Raw genomic sequence first — 22,580 nt, 5'->3', positions numbered from 1 at the left:
ACGCAGTAAAGCAACTGGCTGGAAGGATGCAAAACAAATGGAAAGTATAATTTTGAGTTTATTGAATTTTCAAATTTGGGTCATGAAGAGACTGCCACACTGTTTCTTTTAATTGGATATTTTCATTAATAACCTGAAGGACAAAAGCAGGAGTACTTTCTTACTGCAAATATTAGGCAGGACAAAGTATTAAGACTTGGAGGTTAAAACCGAGGATACAGAATAGCCACTGAAAATTACTAGGTTATCTGTCTTGGAAAATATGTTCAATGGTGATCAACAATGGGAAACAAGTAGCATGACTGGACTAATTTACATTAAAAAAGATGTTGATTTCCAAACAATTCTGTCTGCAAACTTCCCATTCCCCACAACAAAATGAGACTGCAGAGGAGAAGTAGATCTTTCTCTCTGTAGCTCCATGTCACACCTGAGGGTGTTTCTCTTATCATCAAAACAAAATTTCAGGTTGTGGGGAATAGTGGAAAAAGATTGACAAGAGGATCTAGGAGATAGATGGGTGTATTAAGGAAGAAGTCACGGTTCATACTGAAAATGGGATTAGGAATATGTGGAGCTGTTTTCCAGGGAGTCTGTGGCTACCTGGTTGCTCGGGAAATTTCAAATAATATTGGATTGTGGTCTGAAAGGAAAAATGCCACACTAGTGAGAACATGGCTTTTATGGCCATTGCATCTTCTCATTTGCTCTTTCTGTGATTATGATATATTGATTGTATATAGTGGTAATGCATCATGTGAAATTACAATCTAAATGAGGGTTGCTCATGGCAGGAAATATTATCGAGCCAGGCTAGAGACATGGGGGCTATAAAGCACACGTTTCTGCATCCATCTTCCTGCAGTCCTCCCACTGACAGCCACTATTTAGCCTTTGAGACCCAGGATTCAGCCTTTGGAAACCAGCTCGTGTGTGGCAGGTGGCGAGAGTCAGCAGTCTGATGGGAAACATGATGTTTACAATATGAGCTATGCTGCAGTTGAAGCAAGTTCTTGTTTTCTTATGTTTTGATTTCTGCAGAAAAGTGTCGGAAAACATCTCTCCATCTGTATTATTGTCATGCCTAGAAAAATTGTTCTGCAAGTCTGGATTGGAGGGGAGAAAATAAAAAGACCCCACAGTATGTGCAGAACTTCTTTGATTGGGATAGCCAAACATCTACTGGCCCAAACAAATGTGTAGGCACGGAGATCCCTGAGTTTATGGCCAGCTTGTTTTGTTTATTTGGTACTTCTGCCAGCCGAGGCAGCTTGTCCTCATCTGTGAAGGAAGTATATTTGGTACCCGGTGTGTTTGTGCTCCCTGTCTGCCCAGTGGCTGAATGTCCGTACTGTTGCTGATGGAGAGCAAAGCTATATCAGCTGTACATTGCTAGCTTGATTAAAAAGGGAGCCTGGGGATATAGAGTTATAGAATCCTAGAATATCTCAAGTTGGAAGGGCCCCATAAGGATCATCGAGTCCAATTCCCTGCTCCTCACAGGACTACCTAACACTAAACCATATGACTAAGAGTGTTATCCAAATGCTCCTTGAACTCTGACTGGCTTGGTGCCATGACCGCTTCCCTGGGGAGCCTATTCAAGTGACTGACCACCCTCTCAGAGAAGAGCCTTTTCCTAATGTCCAATCTGAATTTGCCCTGATGCAGCTTCATTTCACTTCTTCCTGAACTATCACTGGTCACCAGAGAGAGAAGATCAGCACCCCCCCCGACTCCACTGCCCCCTCTTGAGGAAATTGTAGACTGCCATGAGGTCGCCCCTCAGCCTTCTCCAAGCTGAACAAACCAAGTGACCTCAGCTGCTCCTCATAAGTCTTGCCCTTGAGGTCATAGCTGCCAGGGCACACTGTTGACTCATATTCAACTTGCCACCAACCCAAATGCCCAGATCTCTTTCCTCAGGGCTGCTCTCCCACCTCTCATCCCCTAATTTGTATGTATAACCAGGATTACCTCATCACAGGTGGAGAATATGGCAGTTGCTTTTGTTAAATTCATATGGTTATTGCCCAGCTCTCTGGTCTATCCAGATCTCTCTGTAAGGCCTCTCTACCCTCAAGGGGGTTCACAGCTCCTCCTAGTTTAGTATCAACAGCAAAGTTACTTAACATACGTTTGATTCCTGTGTCCAGATAATTTATAAAAGCATTATAAAGAGCACTGGACTTAAAATTGAGCCCTGGGTCACACCCCTGGTGACCTGCCTGATGTAACCCCATTTTCTATAACTCTTTGAGCGTGACCTGTCAGGCAATTGCTCACCCAACGTGTTATGGACTTGTCTAGCTGTGTGCTGGACACTTTGTCCAGAAGGACAGTGTGAGAGACAGTATCAAAATCTTTCCTAAAATACAAACCCAACCACAACTACTGGCTTCCCTTGGTGAACTAGATGGGTGACCTGCTCATAAAAGGAAATTAAGTTGTTTAAGTAGGATTTTCCACTCGTGAACCCGTGCTGGCTATGACAAATGACTCAGTTGTTTCTCAAGTGTTTTTCAATAACTCATAGGATAACTTTTTCCATAATTTTACCAGGCACTGAAGTGAGATTGAGGCCTGTAATTACCAAGGTCTTCCTTCTTACCCTTCCTGAAAATTCGGACAACACTTGCTAGCTTTCAGTTGACTGTGACCTCTCCAGACTCCCAAGACTTTGCTGCCATGCTGTGGCCTGTTTGTCCACCCTAGTCATGGTACTCGTGGTCACTAGTGCTCCTCAGGGGCTTCTTTTATAGGTATGGGGGGCTGGGGAGATGGCCACTGTTGCTCCTGGCGCTGCCCAGGTCTCATCAGCCACTGTCCCACAAGTTGCAGGCTTTCCACTTCCTCTCCACTTCCCTGAGGTTCCCCTCATTTAGGAACTCCCTCTGTGCACTGCACCAATCGTGCCAGCACCAGAGCTGCTCGCTTCAGTGATGTGTTTGTGTGTATAATTTTTCTTGAACACAAAAGATCATTTTCAGGGTCAGACTTCAGGTGCAAAAGTGAGCCTTTGAAGAACGGTTTAGGTTGGAAGGGACCTTAAAGACCATCTAGTTCCACCCCCCCCTGCCATGGGCAGGGACACCTCCCACTAGACCAGGCTGCTCAAAGCCCCATCCAGCCTGGCCTTGAACACTTCCAGTGAGATCTACAACTTCTCTGGGCAACCTGTTCCAGTGTCTCACCACCCTTACAGTAAAGAATTTCTTCCTAATATCCAATCTAAATCTCCCCTCTTCCAGTTTGAAACCATTACCCATTGTCCTATCATTACACTCCCTGATCAAGAGTCCTTCCCCATCTCTCCTGTAGCCCCCTCTGGGTGCTGGAAGGGGGTCTAAGCTCTCCCTGGAGTCTTCTCTTCTCCAGACTGAACAACCCCAACTCTCTCAGCCTGTCCTCACAGCAGAGAGGCTCCAGACATCTTTGTGTCCCTCCTCTGGGCTTGCTCCAACAAGTCCATGCCCTTTTTACGTTGGGGGCCCCAGAGCTGGATGCAGCACTGCAGGCTGGGTCTCACCAGAGCGGAGCAGAGGGCAGAATCATCTCCCTCGACCTGCTGGCCACGCTGCTGGGGATGCAGCTCAGGTTACTGTTGGCCTTCTGGGATGTGAGCACGCATTGCTGGCTCGTGTTGAGCTTTAGGTTGGAAAAGACATTTAAGATTATCAAGTCCTCATCAGCAGGAAGGGGTATGACTGTAAGTGGGGGGTATCAGCCATGCAGGTGGTGTGTATTCAGTGGGTCGTTATTGCATGTGGAAGCAGAGTACCGTGTCTATGTCTTGGCATCAGAAGAGGTGCCTATGAGAGGGAAACAGCCAGAACCACGGGAGCTGGGATGCAAATGCCTGCAGTGCTGGATGCCAGGAAAAAAGGAAGAGAGCCTATGAAATGAAACCCTTCCCAGGTAGGAAAATACCTAGAAAGAGAGGATTCACATGGCTCCTTTCTGTTTGACTGCTGCCCTGCAAGGGCTGCGTGAGTGTGAATTCTTGTTTTTCACTCTGGCTGTGACAGTTTTATGTTTCCTTGGGTTTTATGGGTATGGGCTGGTGCTGGGAAACTGGATCAGAGATGCTGGACTTCAGACAGCTGCAGCCTGTGTAATCATTGCTGTGCATGTGCTGTGGGCTCCTTTATAAGAAGGCTCACATCCTAAGTGTTGACAGAATAGTTATCTCACCTTTGAAAAGAACAAGATGACAAGATTAAAATCATCCCCTTATTATAGTATCGCTCTTCAGCTGTGCTAGTGCCCAACACCTGCCAGATCATGCTTTTGCCAAGTATTGCGTGTAGGGCAATTTTGTGAGGTCTGAGGCATTTGCTGGAGGGCAAATCGTGTACTTTTCCAGGAAGAGAGCGGAGGCACTGGCCTTGCTTGTCCAGGCCATTACCTCGGTTATATCACTAAGTTAAAGCCAAAATGATGCTTGTATTAGAATACATAATATGCCAAGCACATCATTAGTGGTAAACCAAAAGATAATAGTAGCTGTGGCTAAAGACCTAATTCATGTTGACATGAGGTCTTGTGTGACTTTGAAAACCAGGAAATTCACTGTGATGGCTCAAGCAACATCCCAGCGTGTTCTGTCAGGCCTCAATATCTCAGCCTCATAGAGGATGTTTTTTATATGCAGAAACATGCATGTGCAGACCAAGTAATTGTGCATAGATATATTTAAAAAAAAAAAGAAAATAACATAATGCATCTATAGGTTCTCATGTAAACTGCTCCCAAGTGGATTTCCTGGTTAGGTATGATTCAGCTGCCACTGCTCTGTATTGGGTCTTTAATTTATCTGTTGACTGTCATCTTTCAGCCCTTGAAGTGTTTAAACCCCGTGCCATTAGATATAGTCTGTTATATTTCTGCTCATAAATGTGTGCCCCTTTACTGTGTGTTCATTAATTTGTTTTGCACACACTTATGTTATTGAACTCATTATTAGGCATGGGCAAATATCCAATTCTATAACATAATCACCATGAAAGGCAATATTTGGCTTTATTCTGTAGGTTATTGAAATGGATATTTGCTAGACCAGATGGCCTAGTCCTGCAAGTGTTATAACTCAAATCTTCAAACCTCTATTGATCCAAGAGGAGTAGGTGCAGGAGAGGAGTGAGGGCAGAAGAAACAGCTGTAGAGCATTTTTGAGGGTGATTCAAGCAAGACAGGGTTTCAATGACTCTTGATCAAAGTGAGGGAAATCGTGTTTGACAGGGGAGGTTCTGTAGAGTATGAGGTCTGCATTCCTGGGGAGCTGTCATCCACATCGTGAGCCAGCCTGCCCTTCTAATGCCTCCGTACAAAGTCCAACTTAGAGGCATTCAAAATCTTATGCCCTTGTCTTGCAAAGTACAGAGTATTAAGCAATGGTGCTGAGCCACCCTTCGAGCATCCTAAAGGCCAACAGTAGTGAGAAGGTGCAAAGGTGCTTGGAAAAACTTCGACTTTGCAGAGGATATGATGAAAATCTGTCAAACTTTGAGTGGAATGGAGATATCAGCAGGAAATTATTTTTCGCTGCTTCTTCTGTTGTAAAAGCTAAGGGGAAGCAAATCAAACTAGCTGATGGCAAGTTTAAAATGAACAAGGTGAAGTTGCTTTTCATACAGTAGGTATTGGAGCTCTTTGCAGTCTGCTCTGGAGGTTAAAATTTTGTGTGTTTAAAAAAGTCCATATGAGTTAATTAAAGAGAGACATCTGTAAACATCTAGTTAGTACAAAGACTTTATCTCTGCTTCAGGATGTCAGCGAGTCTCTGCAAACTGTGATGGGGGGGAGCAGGACAGTAGGCTAGAGAAGTCTCCCAGAAGGCCACAGCTGCAGATGGAACAGGAGCTAGCTAGACTTTTGGTCTGACTGCTGGTAGCTGTTCTTAGACTTTTGTACAACTCATGAGTATTCCTAACACCCTGTCCTGGTTTGAGGTAGAACAGAGCCAATTAGCGGCATATTCTTCAGACAGTGTCTGGTTCTGGCAGATAATGTCTGATGTTTATAGTTAACTTCAGAAAGTGCAGTTAGTTAGAAGAGACTTAGCTGAAAAGTAAAATTACTGAAAATAAAATTGGTGCTGTTCTACCTCAAACCGGGACACACACCCTCGTTGCCCAAAAGGGGACAGAAGTTTCCCTTGTCCGCTCAGCGCTTGGGCCAACACTGTCTGTAGGTGTTGAAGAGTAGGAAGCACAAGAAAAGGTGTCATGAAACAGTTGGGTCAAGTGATCGCTACTGTGATTTTTCCACAGGAAACCAATCTGTGGGAGGAGAAAACTCTAACCGGGAGCACCCACCTTCTGCAGAGGTGGTGGATGAAGGTTTCAGTATAGTTTACACTGGGACTTCCCTCACTAATGCGTTTCCAAAAGCATTTGAGCTTTCCCTTTGTGCTTTATCCGTTTCCTTCCATGCTAATAATCACACATGCAGCAATGAATATGAGAAACAACTTTAGTAGATTAAGTCTATATTCTCCTAACAATGTTTTTTTCATGGTAATGACTCGCTCTGATAAAAATGCAGAAGGATTATTATAGGATTTCTAACGAGAATAAAACCTCTGAAGTGGCTTGGCTTATTAGATATGCAGTGACTGCAAGACCAAGCAGAGAAGAGAAAAGCAGGCAGATAGTTAAGGCTCTGGGCTAGGCTGCAAGAGACCCAAGCTTAAAATTTGGCTCCAACAGATTTGCTGACCTTGGGCAAAGCAGCAAGTCTTTGTTCCTGTAAAATGAAGCTGGAGAACCTCTTTCCCTCCCGGCTTTGTATATCTTGCCTGCTAGATCCTTCAAACAAAGGCTTTGCTTCCCCTTCCCTTATTTGTCTTCCAAATTGGAATTTTTGCCATTTTTAGGGCTTCTGGAAAAGCTGTGGAAAATATACCCTGTTAGGTATAGTCTTTCCACACAGAGCCCTATGCTGTCCTTGTCCTGAGGCAGCTGAATTTAATAAAGGTCTGACCTGAAAGCCATGTAACACTTTTACCCCAGTCCTGTGCTGTCAGCAGGGTTTACCAAATTAGCACGCGCGTGGTGCCTCTGGGTCAGGGCTGGACAGCATCCAGTAACGTGAGGAACAAGAAAATGAGTACAGTTCTGCCTGCAAAAGCTGCCGCAGACATTGCTGGAGTCTGATAGCGCATGCTGGTTTGATGGCAAAGGAGTGCTTGTGTTTGGGTACTTTTAAGGTATGCGTTCTGGGACCAGAAGGGTTGAATGCGTGACGTGGTGGCAGGTGAGGCTCAGGCTGGAAGCGGTGTTTTAGACACACAGAGCTATAATGATGTTTGAGAGTCAGGTCCCTGAGTGTCAGCGTGCAGCCAGGACCATCCGTGCCCTAAGGGAGATGGAGCTGGGACCAATACCATGGGCAGGGCAAGGACCCTTAAACCAGGACTTACCCCAAAGCAAGGGAGCAGGGTGGGTCAGTGATGGTAACCAGGCTCAGCCAAGAGTCCAGGTCACCAGACTGGTCCACGGTTGATGGAGCAAGTCTAAATCAAAGCCAAGAAAGTGATTCTTCAAGTCAGGGTCAGGATTAGCAGGGTGCATTGCCAGGCTGCTGTGGTGCGGTTCAAGCAAGGGCCAAAGGGGAGAGCTTAAAAACAGCTTCAATACAAAGAAACAGGAACAACCACCTGAACTTCTAGAAGGAGTATGTGCTCTCTGAGCACTTGCACGATGTGGAGCCTGAGCTTGCACAAACTTATAGGAATTAGTCCTTATTCCCGCAACTTCCAAATAAAACTAATTATCGCTCCAAGAGATGATGCATGTGTCTTTTTTACTGCTGAAACCTTGAGCCCCGTTGCAGGGCAAGTGCTCCAGTGAGGTTACAGGCCTTGTTTGGGATGCTGTGATGTTCAGACATTGTCTCCAAGTCCCAAAACTCGTAAATGCCACCCCATTTACCCAGGGATGATGATCTGAAGGCTCCAAGAGCAGGAGCAGGCAAGAGCAGGCAGCAGGAGCCTTTGCCCATCAGAATCCAGGTCGATGGTCAGCACTCTTCCAGTGAGCACATCTTGACAATAACAAGATGGGAAAACATCTCCAAGTTTAGAGATACTATTGCGTCTGAAATTTGAAAACAAAACAAAAACGCCAGCTGCCCAGTAATTGGTGTTCCTTGGAGACAGTGGCTGTAGAAATATTGCCTCCTTGGGGTTTGGTTCTTACCACTCCGATCTTCTTACTTTATTGCAGAATAAAAAATAATGTAAGCGTAGCTCAAACCAACCTGGTAATGGAAAGTGAAAGTGCAATATCTGCAGGTTTTTTTCTTATTATTTTTTGCCCTGGAAATCCTCTCTCTCGGGAACCATTCTTAGCTATTGACTTCATCTGATTAAGGTCACTCAGCACTTAACTTCTCAGTCCAGCACTTAAACATCTGTATAATAATACCTCATCTACTTCATAAGGCTGCCGTGCAGCTCACTGGAGTCATTTGTATCTGTCATTTCTTTTCTGAATCTTCTGATTAAAAAGTGAGGTGCATTAATGTTAGTATCTGCCTTAGTGCTCCAAGTATGTTCTGAATCCTCTTGTGTATGCAGGCAATTTCTGTCTGCACATTGGGTATTTTTGAGTCCTCTTAACTGTAGTTAAAGTATATTCTGCACAACTAAATAACTGTGGTTTGATAGAGTTCGTTTTCTTAACAATAATTAGAGGGTTTTAGATAAATTCTGTGGTTTTCTGTGATCCAGAATAACAGCTGCAGAGTGTAATAAACAACTCAAAGCCAGATCACATAGTAATTGTGCATCGTGACAGCTTAATTCTCAGCAGTGCGAGAATACTAGTAACTTGGGATTTTTTTCCTTACGTAAACTTAGAAAATATTTCTTTCTTTTCAGCATTGGCCCGTGGCTGGCAGGTACATTGCTGGTATGTAATGACATCTACTGGCAACCAGAATTTTGCCAAGTCTCCAGCCCTTGTTTCTTTAGAGCATTTCTCTGCCAAGATCCAGTGGCAGAGTAGAAAGGAAGCATGTCAGAGAGGTTTTTTCCAACTTTATGCTTCTTCTAATAGAAGAGCTGGGGGGAAGAGGGGAAGAGATTGGCTTGATTCTGTCATTGGTAACTGTTGTTCGAATGTGGGATGCTCCTGAGAGTGATATTGCAATAGGTAGGTATGGATTGAGTGCCTGTTAGGTGGAAAACGAAAAAGCTTTAATAGAATCACCGAATGGTTTGGGTTGGAAGGGACCTTAAAGATCACCCAGTTCCAAGCCCCCTGCCACGGGCAGGGACACCTCCCACTAGACCAGGTTGCTCAAAGCCCCATCCAGCCTGGCCTTGAACACCTCCAGGGATGGGGCATCTACATCTTCTTTGGGCAACCTGTTCCAGTATCTCCCCACCCTCGCAGTAAAGAATTTATTCCTGATATCTCATCTAAATCTCCCCTCTTTCAGTTTGAAACCCTTACCTCTTGTCCTATCACTATGCTTCCTGATCAAGAGTCCCTCCCCATCTTTCCTGTAGCCCCTTTAGGTACTGGAAGGCTGTACTTTCCCAGCAGTCTGGAGCATACACTGTGAAGTGCATCTCGGAGCCTAATGACTCACAGAGAGCTGAAGCATTACACGAAGCAAGTTGCTATCACCAGTCTATCAAAGGCTTCTTACATGTTCCCTGCCCCTCCCACGTTTTCACATCTATCTAGTTAAGCAGCCAGATTTTCCCCTTTCCACTGATCAAAGCTGTTGCCAGGCTGTTTCCTTGTTCATGGCTGAGAAGGTGCAGGTGCCTTGTTCATGGGCTCTCTGAAGGTGCAGGTGGGACCATGGCAGCACTGTGCTTCATGCTGTTCTTTGCTTGCCCAAGTACGACCCTGGACATCTTTCATTTCCCCTTTTGGGTCTCTCACCCTTTTTCTTAAGCAGTCCCTAGAAATTTTATATCCCTCAAAGTCCACAAAGCCTGTTGTCTCTGGCTTTGACAGAAAGATGGTGATTTGTGTCTCAGACCCTGCTAGGTAATGAACATGCACAGAGTAGCAAGTGCTAGATGTGGAAAATGTGGGGTTTTTTATGGCAAATATTTATTTACCTTGTGGAACACTGAGTGGACCATTATGGGTTGTTATTTCAAGAGAATCTGATGCATTTGGTGCTGTGAAAGTGTCTGAATCTCTGGAGACCCATTTTTAACTTGTGGCTCTATATCACTGGCTCCATAGGGAAACTTCGCCTTAGCTTTTCCCATTCTTGTACCTTGGTGTTCCCCTAAATGAAATAGGAAGAACGATCATTACCTTTGTAATGCACTCGGAGATGAAAAAGATCAAGGGAACAGCATCACTTTATAAACAAATATCTTTGGTTGGACCAAAATGATTTATAATTTCGGCAAAGATTTGACTGAGCAGCCTCAGGTATGTTTGGCAGTCAGCAGAGGCCACAAGTTATAAGTAGACGCTGATAAGACTTAAGGCAGGATGCTGTCTCCACATTTAAACAGAGATGTGGAGAGATGTTGCTCATTGCAGAGAGCAATGAGAAGAATGATCAGTGATTTTGCAAGTTTTACCAGCAGGGAGAGACTGAAAGGAATGGGCTTTGCAAGGAGGGGGAAATCACGAACTAGATGATGTCGTTAATCTCAAGGAAGAGCTTTCTGTGTATTTCAGTGAGGTGCCAGAATAAACTCTAAGAGGTGAATGTGGAATATCAGTAGCAGCAGATGTTTCAGAATAGCTCAGCACTGGAGTTTGGAGTACCCTGACACAGTACTCCTCTGCTCTTCTAAGAGCTGCTGAATTTTTTGAGGGTTATGTGGAGGTCAGAAGCATCAGAAACTTCCCAGGAGCAGAGCGAAAGCAATTAAAAGATTTTTCTTGCAAGGCAAAATATCAACCAGTATGTGGCAAGTCAACCACAAGATCAGAACTATTTTCTGTGTGCTATTTATAGAAGTAAGAACATAAATTAATCAGTGTCATGGTACATGACTGGGTTATTTTTCTACTTCAATGAACATTTTCCCTCTAGCACTTGACAAGCTGTTTGTCTGGTCCTGAGCAGTGGCAGATGCTAGGAAGGAGCATCAGCTTGTACTTTGAGACAAGGAAGTTTCAAAGTGTTTGACAAGTCTATCTTTAATTGAGGACCCTCTTGCCCCAGCCATGCAAAAAAGAAAAAATGGAATTTCAGGAACTACTAGTCCTGCTTCTGGGAATCCAACCCATTGTAGTCCAGTTTATTTCTCAAGTTATTCCTCTGTGTGGTGGGACTGTGGTACCAACTGATTCCAGTTGTCTTCTACTTCCTTTTCGATATGTTCAATCACAAATAGGTCTGCAAACCATTTGACTGTTTCTTAATTTGAAGATTTCAGCAACTGATTGAGGAACTCTTCTAGCTGTTGGCCAAAAGTATTTCAAACACAACAGCTCCCCCTTGTACTCTCCTGTCCTCTCTCTGTTGCAAATGTAGATGCTTTCTTCAAGTAAGTGCTCCACTTGGGGCAGTCTTGATAATGGATGAACCAGCAGTTCAATAGTTGTCAAAGGTGTATGACCACCCCAGTCTTTCATCAATGACTTATACAGTGAGTGCAGGAGTGTTGCAGTGGGGATGCAGCTAATATGAAGCTAATGAACACAATCTTGGGTGCCAATGACAGCTTTGATGTCTTTAGGATGTTTCCAGGCTATTCTGAACTCTACAGTGACCTTAATGGGGGTACAGCTGTTTACCATATCAGTAAGCTCTGATGCATCTTCTCTCCTGCAGTGCCAAGTTTATGGGTCTAATTAACTGCTACACAGATCTTGTTTTACCTATTTTGATGCAAAGATGGAGTATCAGGCTTCTTCAAAGAAAGAGACCTGTTGGTATCCCTGAAAAATTATGCACCTGTTCTCTAGGATCATATGATGAATGTTCACAAGGACCCTTCTTGTCTTATGGTAGGGTCATGATAAGGTTCAAGGGTTCAGAGACCCTTGAAAGACAAGGTGTCCTGAATTTCTCCTGGGGAAGTACCTTTTGGGGACAATTGACTTCTAGGCAATGCAGTAAATAAAATCTTTGATATATTGCAGTACAAAAAAAATGCCTGTAACTATCATTTCACCAGATGTTTGCATGGTGGGCTGAGTTTCCTGGTAGACAAGCCAAACGTACAACTTCTACTCACCCCTGTGTATTATGTCCACATGACCTTTCTGTTTACTTAATCAGAACATAATACAGAGACCCAACAGAGAAGATTTGCTTGTTTTCTTAGAATGAACTAAAGATAACTCCACGTTGAGATGTATGTCTTATTTCTTGTGGAAGCAGAAGATAATGCCAGTTTTGGTGTCAAATTTGCCAAGGTATTAATAGGGTTTTAGCATCATTAAGCTAATAGAATCCTGTATCTGTGCATTGGAGAATGGCAGTCATTTGTGCTGCCTGTCTGGTCTGCGGCTTTTGAAAATGGAGCTGAGTGACAGATATCCATTGCAGCTCTGCCTCTCGGTTCATCTGCAGATCATCCCTGGCTTTTCATGAAACATTTGTTTTTGCCTCGCTGCTCTAAAAAAAGACAAACCCAACATTTACAATATTTTTCAAGAAAATATTTATTTTGTCTGGCTGACTGAGATGAAGTTGTCAAATCTTTTGTTTCAGCCTCCTCAAATTCATAGCCCCGAATGGAAAAAAACCTAGAAAAGAAAGATGTTACATCCTTCCAGACACATGAGGTCTCTTGGAAACATTCTCAGACATTTGAATGTGAAGACCACACTCAACTTGCAATATCTATTCTGTCTTCCTTCTTCACTTTTCTCATCAAACAGTGAAAACAGTTTAGTGTGTAACCATGGATCAGCTGTAGGCCACTTACCCATGGTCTTCTGGTTTACTTTTTGTGAACATCAGGTTGCCAAATTAAATACAGGCCAACGAGCCAGGTGAGAGAAAGAATAAACTTATGGTTAGGACACTGACCTAGGACACAGGAAATCTGGAATGAGTTTCTCTCTTTGTCCCAGACTCTGTGACTTTCCATATGTCTTCTACTCAGTTGTACCTCTGACTCGTCACCCTCACGAGATGAAAGCAATATTACAGTAGCTACAACTTCCTTCTGATTTCACAGGGATGCTGTGAAGTTAATTAACAAAGGAGAGGAAGGTGCGTTAATAGTGTAAGTGGTAACACTGAGCTGTTCAATTTTGCTTCTGTTGCCATGCCGTCTTGCCGCTTCTGTTCTGCTTCTCTGCAGCTCTTGCTATTTTGTCTCCTGCCTTGGATATAGGTCCCCTGGTTTGCACAGCTGTCAATATGCTGGGTCTGTGATTCATGGGCCTCTGCTTGGCTGATTTTTGAAGGTCTCCTAATGACACCTTTATTGACGGTTTGTGACAGGGTTAGAAAGTTTTATTTCATTTTAGGATTAGAAAAGTGGCACTTTTGTGTTAGATGTAGACCAGTTTGAAAGAGAAAATTAATAAAATGTATAGAATTGACCTTAGAATGATCTATCTTCTGTCATCTGCTCTGTAAGCTGAAGGAAAAGTCCAGTGATTAACTTGAATTTGACAGGCAAATGAGAATCTAACCATGTGTTTTGTACTGATTTTTTCCCCATTATTTTCTTGTTTAGTTTGCTCTCATTTCCATTATCACAGGCCACAACCCAGAGTCTGAAGTAAAATATGTGATTATAGGCCACAGCTGTTCTCGAGTTGGAAGAAATATTTGTAAACTTGGCAGCTGCTTGAGGAGCTGAAAGTGGAGGAAAAGAAAGCAGTTAAACTTGAGTAGATTGCTTAAAAATATCACTGAGGGATTATTCCTTTGTGTCCTTTTGATGTCTCCCTAGCATCAGGTAAAACTGAATTGTTCTATCTCTGTATCTTTCCGTATACCTGCAGATCCCTTCTCCATTTTAGGTCTCTTTCTTTTCAGAGAAATTCTCCTACGAGGCTGAATATGGCAAAAATCCCTGTATTAGTTGTTCCCAATCTGAGGAAATACATAATCTAGCAATTAGATTATCTGCTTTTTAATTTCATAGTTGTCTCCCTTCAGCCATCTGAGGATCTACATGGGATGTAGGTATAATTTGGTCACAGACTATAATGTTTGGGCGATTCTGTGGCATTCGATATAACCCAAGTGAGGTGAACTGTTGGATGATATACAACAAATTAAGCTACATGTGTATATGGTGAGCATGTAACGGAAGATTTAAAAAAAAAACCCAACAACCAACCTTCATGGTCTTGGAGGGATCACTAACCTAGAGCTGGTGTGATCTGGTAAATCCATGGGACACTGATGTACCAGGAAGACATCCTTGCTCAAATGTAGAAATGGGATAACTCTGCTGATGTACACAAAATAACAAAGGGACCTCTGTGTGTGTGTGTCTACAATTCCCCAGCTCACCTGCCTTTTTTTAATGGATGATATGCTTGAAGCCAAGGGGTGTACCTTTATTCTTCGTCACCCCAGTACTCTGCAACAGCTGAGAGTTGCCCATGCTCTGAATTTCTTCGTAACGTTGCATCTCCTTTTGTCCATTGGGTCTGGACAAACCATGTGCTCATGTACGCCCTGCTTTGAGACCCCCCAGGAAGGACAGAAGTAGTGCTTAGACCTTGCTCTTTATCTGTTGTGTGGCTCTCAATGCTTCCATTAAAACGTAAATACAAGCAAATTCAAAATTCTATCCTCTTTACTGAAACCTGCTTAAACTTTTTGTTTTACTATGTCTCAGAAAACCTTCCTAATTTGCTTGCAGAATTTATATCAATTCTTTGAGGAAAGATGGAGTTTTCAGAGTTATTTATCTAGTGATATATCCTTGCTACATCCTCAGAGCTTGCGGTATTCAGTATATTAGGAACTTCATAAGCCAAGCTGCTGTACTTGTTAATGCACCTCCTCACAGGTACCGCTACCTGCACATTCAAGTTTTTGTCCACAACTATTGACCAAGGAAGCAATAGGCCACCCCTTATGAAGTGTACAACTATTCCAGAAAATGTAGGCTAAGCCTATGGGAAGTTGCCTTAGGAGCTATACTCTGTTCCTCTCCTTAGCAGTAGTCTCTTCTTTTGCTGTTTCTTCCCATTTCCCTGGTCCTTCCTATCCTGGTCCATATATTTCTCCAGAAAGGGACAGCCTGCAAAATTCAGATACCCATGAAGTGGATGGTTGGCAGTAGAAATGCATGGCATGAGTAGATAGATGTGGTTTACGAGTCACCACCAGATCCCCGTTGTGTTGAAGCTGGGAACGCAGCCGGTGGGTATGTGGGTATAGAGTGTTCATTTTATCCCTCTCAGTGGCACGACCAGGTTTGGTCTTGGTGCTAGGAATGCCATGGGCTCTGCTTCTCCAGGGCTCAGTGCCAGCCGCCGAAGCCTACCTGTTTTCCCAGCGTGACGCCCGGATCCTTCAGCCCAGAGCACTTGCAGACTGTACCTGCTTGTCAGCTATTTCACTGGCCTGTGCTCTCTGCCTCCTCTATTTCTTTATTATATTTACACATTGCTTGCGATTTTACACTGAGCTTTGCAGCATAGTGACTGTCATTTAATATTTAGTCATACAGCATCCAGCAGAGCTACCCAAGCAGGGAGCAAGGAAAGCGTTGCTGTAATTCAAGTAAACAATTGTAGAATAAATATCAAAAGGTAAAAAATGGCATTTGTAGAAATATGTAGCTACCTGTGCGCTACGTAAGTAGCAGTATCTGCTTCTATGAGACTGACTGCACTTCACAGCCATATTGCAAGGAAAATCCTCTGGTTGCTTTACATCAGGTGGCAGTTTGCCAAATCTAGGCTCTTTTGACAAATATTTTGTCAATGGTGAGCTAATGAACGTGTTTATTTTCTTGCTGTCTTGGGTGGAAATGTTCGATTAAAGGCCACTGGCTGTGCGGCACAGGGGGATGAAACTAAACAGAAGTGGCTGGCTTTGCAGTGGGTAAGAAAAGGACAGCGTGTTCACGAGCCTGGAAAGGGGAAAGTACTTGGGGAAAATCTGCTGCCTTCCCTTTGAGCCTAATTGCTGAAGCTGTGACCTCCCCAGCAAGAACTCCTCTTCAACAAACGTTATTTCAGGTCTCTGTGATTTTTTTTTTTTTTTTCCTTTGGCCAATTTTGTCATTCTCTAACTGTGATTTTCCCTGGCTTTAGAAAGTGGTTTCCAGGATACATGCGCTGGCAGAACCCCTCAATCTGGAGAGAGAGGAGAGCTCTTTTCCTAACCCAGCTGACCTAACTGGACGGGTTGAGGGGAGGGAACAGACAGCTGTTGGGTACACCAGCGTTTCCCTAGGTCTTAGCAACATGCTGAGCGCAATGCTTGGGATTTTATCTGATTAAAAAAAAAAAATAAATAAAAATCTGGTGGACAAATGAAAAGAAAGTGTGATTGTTCTGCGATGCGGTTCATGAAGCTCGTTAGTTTAAATAAAAAAAAAAAAAGAAAAAGAAAAAAAAAAGAAAAAAGAGTTGCTTAGTGCAGTTAAATTGCTCTGGCAACGTGACTCAGTTCCAGTTAGCTGCATCCTCAGTCGGGGTTTTGGCAGCTGGCGGTGAATTAAGGGTGAGAGCTGTTGGTTGCTTTCTCGTCCCTGCCTGTCACAGCTACTTTGGCACTGTGCAAGCACAGAAGGACTGATGCTCTTCTGTTTCCTTCTCTCTTCCACCACTCACTCCTGTAGGTTACGCAGTTTACTTGAACATGAGAGTTTTGACACAGGCAGTACAATCTCTTCTTGTGCTTGTATTGAGGTTCAAACTTACCCTTCCCTGGCAGGTTCTTCGGCATAGTGATGGATATGAAGCAGCCAGCCAGGGTTAGTGGGGAGGCAGCGGAAGGGGCAGAAGTAGGAGCCCTTTCCATTCCCTGGCCTGGTGGGGTTTAGTGGTGGTTCCCCAGGAGACGTTAAACCTTCCTCTAGCATCTAGGTTGCTTCTGCGAAGTTTTCTACTTGGGGAGGAAGTGGTAAAACTGGTGGATACTCAAAGATTTCCACTGCTAACTGGTAAAACTTTTTAGCTTTATCCTCCAGTAAAGGGTCCACACCGTGCCGGTCTGTCTGTTGTATGGCAGTGCTGGGCTTTGCTGGGTTACACGTTCCTGAGCACAGGGCACCCCTTAAGTCCCTCTCCCCTGTTTGGTGACTCTGGAGCTGATCGGTGGGTGGCAGTTCAGGCTCACCGCTGTCTCTGGCACGTATGGTCATCAAGTGGGAGAGAGTTTACAGTGCTTTCCTGCAAATGTCCGGGCAGTGTCTTGGCTGTGAGGGCCAACGGATCTGCTCTGGGCTTCACATCTTTGTAGGCAGACGCTTGAGATGTGTTACAAGTCAAAATGATGAAATTGCACTGCTTTAGGTAAAGAATGCAAAAGGAAAAGCCTTTTTCTCTTCTTTGGATGCTATTGGCTTAGGAGGTAAGGTACTATTTGCATCTGGGAAGAGGAGTAACCTTATTTTGGAGGTTTTCAACACCAAATTGGATAAACCCTTAACAACTTGGTCTGAATTCACTGCTGATGGTGCTTTGAGCGGGAGGTTGGGCTAGAAAACTTATGAGGTCTTGTCTAGCATGAATGGCTCTATGAGCACTGTGCATCAAACTTATTGACTGATTTATTCAGCTGTGCCAAGGAGTTGCTACTTCATGGAGAAAAAAAAGGGGAAAAAAAGGCAAGAGAAGAAGCTAATTAACCATATTCCGTTACTTTGCATAGAAAAGACACAAATCGTTCTACCTGTGCTGCCCACTTTGACATGGAACAGCAGTTCCTTGGAGTTATATTGACCTCTTAGAGCAAATGATTCCCTTAAAAATTACTTTTGCTATCTGATGGGTTTTCTATCTCATTAGGGAGCCATTCAAATACAGCAGATCTGATTTTCACCACTAGCTGTGTTGCACATTCTAGACAGAGTGCTTCATGAAGGTTCAGTTAGCAAGAAATGTGATTATAAAAGTATCTAATGACTTTAATTTGCATATACAGTACAGATACTTTTCAGATACTGTCTTTTATTAACCTTTAAGGGCCAAATATACCTATAAATAAATAAGACCAGATTTTGTCACTGTGTCTGACTTTGATTGGAACCTTGCCTTAGGATTATATCCGTCTAAGCCTGCTGGACTACTCATGCAGGTAAAAACCATCAAAAATAGGACTGAATGTGGCAGAATTTGGGCTGAATTTATCAGCATATGTAGGTAGTCCTTATGTATATACAGGCAACTCAGAAATACATGCATCAAACTGCTTAGCCACTTCAGTGCTCCTTCAATAGGATTCTTCTGTTATTGTTTTTTTACAAAAGTAGATGAGGAAAAATCCCTCAGTCACTTAGCTCTGTTTTGTGGCATGTCTTTTGCCAGCAGTGGTAGTGGCTTTACACCCCACATGCGGATGTGCCCTGTTTCAGGTAGAAGAGACACTGGTAAGACTCCATTGAAGGACTCATGCCAACACCTCTTGTAAAATCCAGCAATGCTGGAACCTGGGTGCCATCAGTGGGAACATGAACATGCAGGACAGACGTAAGACGAGGTCAGGCTGCTCGATACTGCCAAGTACCCCATGGCCACAGGCAGAATCCTGCTCCATTCACGGAGTTCTGGCTGAAACCTACTCTGAATCTTTGGTGAAGACAGCTGTGGACCATGAGAAGTACCTATTAATGAGGTCTAAATGGAGTGGCTTCCAAGGGTACATTTTGGCCTAATGTGAGCAAGTAAAGGGAAAATGTTCCCAATTTTTGTTTTTCAAAAAAATTCCAAACTATTGGAAATTTGGTGCAGCAGTGTGTGTGTGTGAGTGCATGTTGTGAGTACATGTATGAGTGTGGCAACAAGAGAGCTTCTCAGTGAACAGTTTCTATGCTTCAAATACTTTAATTCACCCGAGTCAGGTCTCTAATGTTGTTCCTGGCAGAAGGCTGGTTCTGGATGGTATTTATAAAGAAGAGGGGTGGGAGGCGTCAGCCAGAGGAAGATACTGGAATGGAAAAGTGAGAGTGAACCTGTTCAAATCTGGGCAGGTTGCAGGTGACGGAGAACAGATTGGTTACAGCGAGGTGGAGAAATTGCCTCAACTCTCAGCAGATGGTAACTGCCATCTAAAATACACCAATACGCCGCAGAACGGTTTGGCACTTCATGTGAGATGTCTTTTCCATTGGTGTTTTAGGGTGAAGAAGGTCCCCCCGGCTTTCCTGGACTGAAAGGGGATAAAGGAGAGAAAGTAAGTCCAAGTCTTTGTTAATAATACTGTGACAAGTTTAAGATACTGTGGAAGGCTAATGAAAACAGGCCCTCTTGAAGTCTTGTTTCGCCTCTGTGTTTTCTTGGTTAGTGGTAACAAAGTACTTGGAAAAGGAGATTATGCTGTTGGACTATTTTTAAGGAAAGTACACCTTAAAATCTTTAAACCTATTGATGGTGCTCAGCCACATTTGACAAATGTGTGGAAATCTCAGGGCATGAACTTTGTCTAAACTTTGTAAAACTCCAAAACAGAGCAGAAGCTCAATGCTGGTGCCTCCACATACAGAAACACCAGTATGAGACATGGAAGGCCGAAGATTATCAATTCCTTTCTTGCACTGAACATAAATAACTTTTGGACTGAGATAGCCTTTAGCTGCTTACTGTGTCATCATCTTAAAAAATAAAAATAGAAAAATATCCTGCACTGAGCTTGTTCTGTCGACTAGTATTTACGTTGGACACATTTGTCAGATATGCCTTAAACAACATTTACGGGAAAGATTTTAGGAATTTAAATTTTTTTCCCCCCTCTTGTAAAATAGCAAATGTTGAGGATTGCAAGGCAGGATCCCTCTCCAAGTAATGCACAGCAAACCAGCTCAGTTCAATCAGAGCCCAGAGCGGCCATTTGCGGTGTCTGTGTCTGTTTCTCATTTGAGCCTTTTTTAACAATACACTTAAAAAAAAAAAAACAAAAACAAAACAAAAACCTGCTGCAGTGCCTAGAAGTAAGAACACCGAGCCAGTTCTTCCCCACGTACACTGGCTTGTCCCTTGGGTGTCTATTCTAGAGAGCTATGCGGATAGGAACATAATGAAATTCAATGGGGGCAAGTGTAGGGTCCTGCACCTGGGGAGGAATAACCCCACACACCGGTACAGGTTGAGGGCTGGCCTGCTCCAGAACAGCTCTGTAGAGAGAGACCTTGGAGTCCTGGTGGAGAACAAGCTGACCATGAGACAGCAATGTGCCCTTGTGGCCAACAAGGCCAATGGTCTCCTGGGGTGCATTGAAAAGACCATGGCCAGCAGATCGAGGGAGGTCATCCTCCACCTCTAGTTTGCCCTGGTGAGGCCACATGTGGAGTACTTTGTCCAGTTCTGGGCTCCCCAGTTCAAGAAAGAGAGGGAACTACTGGAGAGAATCCAGTGGAGGGCTACAAAGATGATCAAGGGACTGGAGCAACTCTCTTATGAGGAAAGTCTGAGAGACCTGGGGCTGTTCAGCCTGGAGAAGAGAAGACTGAGAGGGGATCTTATCAATATCTAAAGGGTGGGTGTCAAGAGGATGGGGCCAGGCTCTTTTCGTTGGTGCATGGTGACAGGACAAGGGTCAATGGGCACAAACTGGAACATGGGAAATTCCATCTTAACATGAGGAAAAACTTCTTTACTTTGAGGGTGGCAGAGCACTGGCACAGGCTGCCCTGAGAGGTGGTGGAGTCTCTAACTCTGGAGATATTCAAAACCTGCCTGGATGCTTTCTTGTGCAACCTGCTCTGGGTGACCCTGCTCTGGCAGGGGGGTTGGACTAGATGATCTCCAGAAGTTCCTTCCAACCCCTACCATCATATGACTCTGTGATTCTGAGGGCTGCTTGAGTTTTTCAAGACTACTTTTCTGTTTGCTTTTAGGCTCATTACTTCCATGTGTTGCAGCTGTGCCTAGAGTCTTCTGAGCTTTGGGATTGATGCTGTACAAGTGTGGAATAAAAAAATAATTTAAAAAATAAATGGGTATTTACTGACAAAACAGCAGGTTTTTGAGACAATGGAATGGTGGACAGAGAGACTGAGGGGAGATAATATTAAGATGACTCAATGGTTACGTGTCTAATTAGCTGCAGAGCTTTTATATTAGTTTATTCTTAAATGAGTTAAGTGGCCAAGAGTGCCTAGCTCCTCATTAACAGCTCATCAATTGGCCATAGCGTGTAATGTCAGCAGCAGCTCCTCCAGAGACTGTAAATAATAAATGTTTATGTTGAAAAGATTCTCCTCATTCCTTATTCTTGTCTTGCTGCGTTACTCATGTCCTTGCACTTGCAACAGGTGTTAATATTGTGCTGAATGATAATTCTGTTGTTGTTACAGGGGTCCCTGGGCTCACCTGGCCCGCCTGGGAAGGATGGAGCAAAAGGAGAAGCCGTAAGCCTTTTTCGTCCTCCCTTGTCATCCTTGCCTTGCAGTGCAAGGCAGGCAGTGAAAATCAATCTGGATTGAGTGGAACGTGTCGTGGGGATTTGTGTGGCCATTTTAGGAGCGGCAGAAACAAATGGCAGGAGGTTAATAGCCCCAGCACTCTCCCTTGCACGTTTGCGGCGATGGCAGGCGTCGTATGGATTAGCCATCCCCAGGGCCTCCTGGGGCAGCTCTGCTACCGCTCATTAAAATGGGAAAGGGGACAGTTGTGTCAGCCTGTGGTTTGGGACCCGCTGCTGTGGCTGTGTTGGTTAATAACTGCAGCTGCAGAGCCTGGCCATTTCTTTAAGTCTGGCAAAGAGTGATCGGCTAGTGGAGATGGCAGGGGGTGCAGGGGACCGTCCTGTGCTTGCACAGTGGATGCAGGTGAGAGAAATAGATGTAGTGGTCACAGAGGCAAGGACCTAAACTCCTCTTGTGCACTGCTAAAAGCTAGGAACAAAGGAGGAGATGCGGGGCTAGCTCAAAGAAGGGTGGACTGTACCAAATATTGCCTTTAAGAGGAGTACAGCTGAGACATACAATCACAAACATATTTTTCCAGCATCTTATGTGTTTTAGAGCTTTTCCTCCTTTCCCCTGCTTGATCACCATCCCTTTGAATCATCTTCATCCCAGTGGTGGACCTTTGTAATCTCATTGAATGTCCATTTGGGGCAGTCATTTGGTGGTGACTGAAGGAACTTGGGGAAAGGACTCTTGTAAGGGCACAAAAGTAGTGGTACGCAGCAGAAAAGCTCTTTTTTTTCCGTTACTTGCACCCTGTTTCTGCTTGTGCCACACTTGTCCCACTTCAGAAAAACTGGGATAATTTTCCAATATAGCCTCCAGAACTGATGCAACTTCATCATGTCACACGTGACATGGTCTGGGATTGGACAGTGACATACTTGGACTTGCAGAATTTCTTATAGGATGTCTTTATTGCACTGAGAGGTGACTACTCAAGATCAAGTGCATCACGTTATCTCTAGGGAATCCACAACTGTAGATTATACTTGGTGCAAGCTGTTCACAACTTGGGGAACTCATTTCTTGCTACTTAGGTGGTTGTGTTTGAAAAGCAGATGAATAGCTGCTTCAGTTT

At 44.0% G+C, this 22,580-nt stretch overlaps 1 protein-coding gene across 1 annotated transcript in view; it reads left to right on the top strand.

Moving 5' to 3' along the window:
- COL22A1 (collagen type XXII alpha 1 chain) overlaps positions 1-22,580 on the top strand; it is a 229,512-nt gene that overhangs the window by 94,976 nt on the left and 111,956 nt on the right. Inside the window, exons 13-14 of the mRNA XM_074577898.1 lie at positions 19,213-19,266; positions 21,386-21,439. Of these exons, the coding sequence (XP_074433999.1) occupies positions 19,213-19,266; positions 21,386-21,439 (108 nt within the window). The remainder of the gene's footprint in view (positions 1-19,212; positions 19,267-21,385; positions 21,440-22,580) is intronic.

Source organism: Larus michahellis, chromosome 2, assembly GCF_964199755.1.
Source record: "Larus michahellis chromosome 2, bLarMic1.1, whole genome shotgun sequence".
Lineage (NCBI taxonomy): Eukaryota > Metazoa > Chordata > Aves > Charadriiformes > Laridae > Larus > Larus michahellis.
This window is presented reverse-complemented; position numbering and strand designations above follow the sequence as displayed.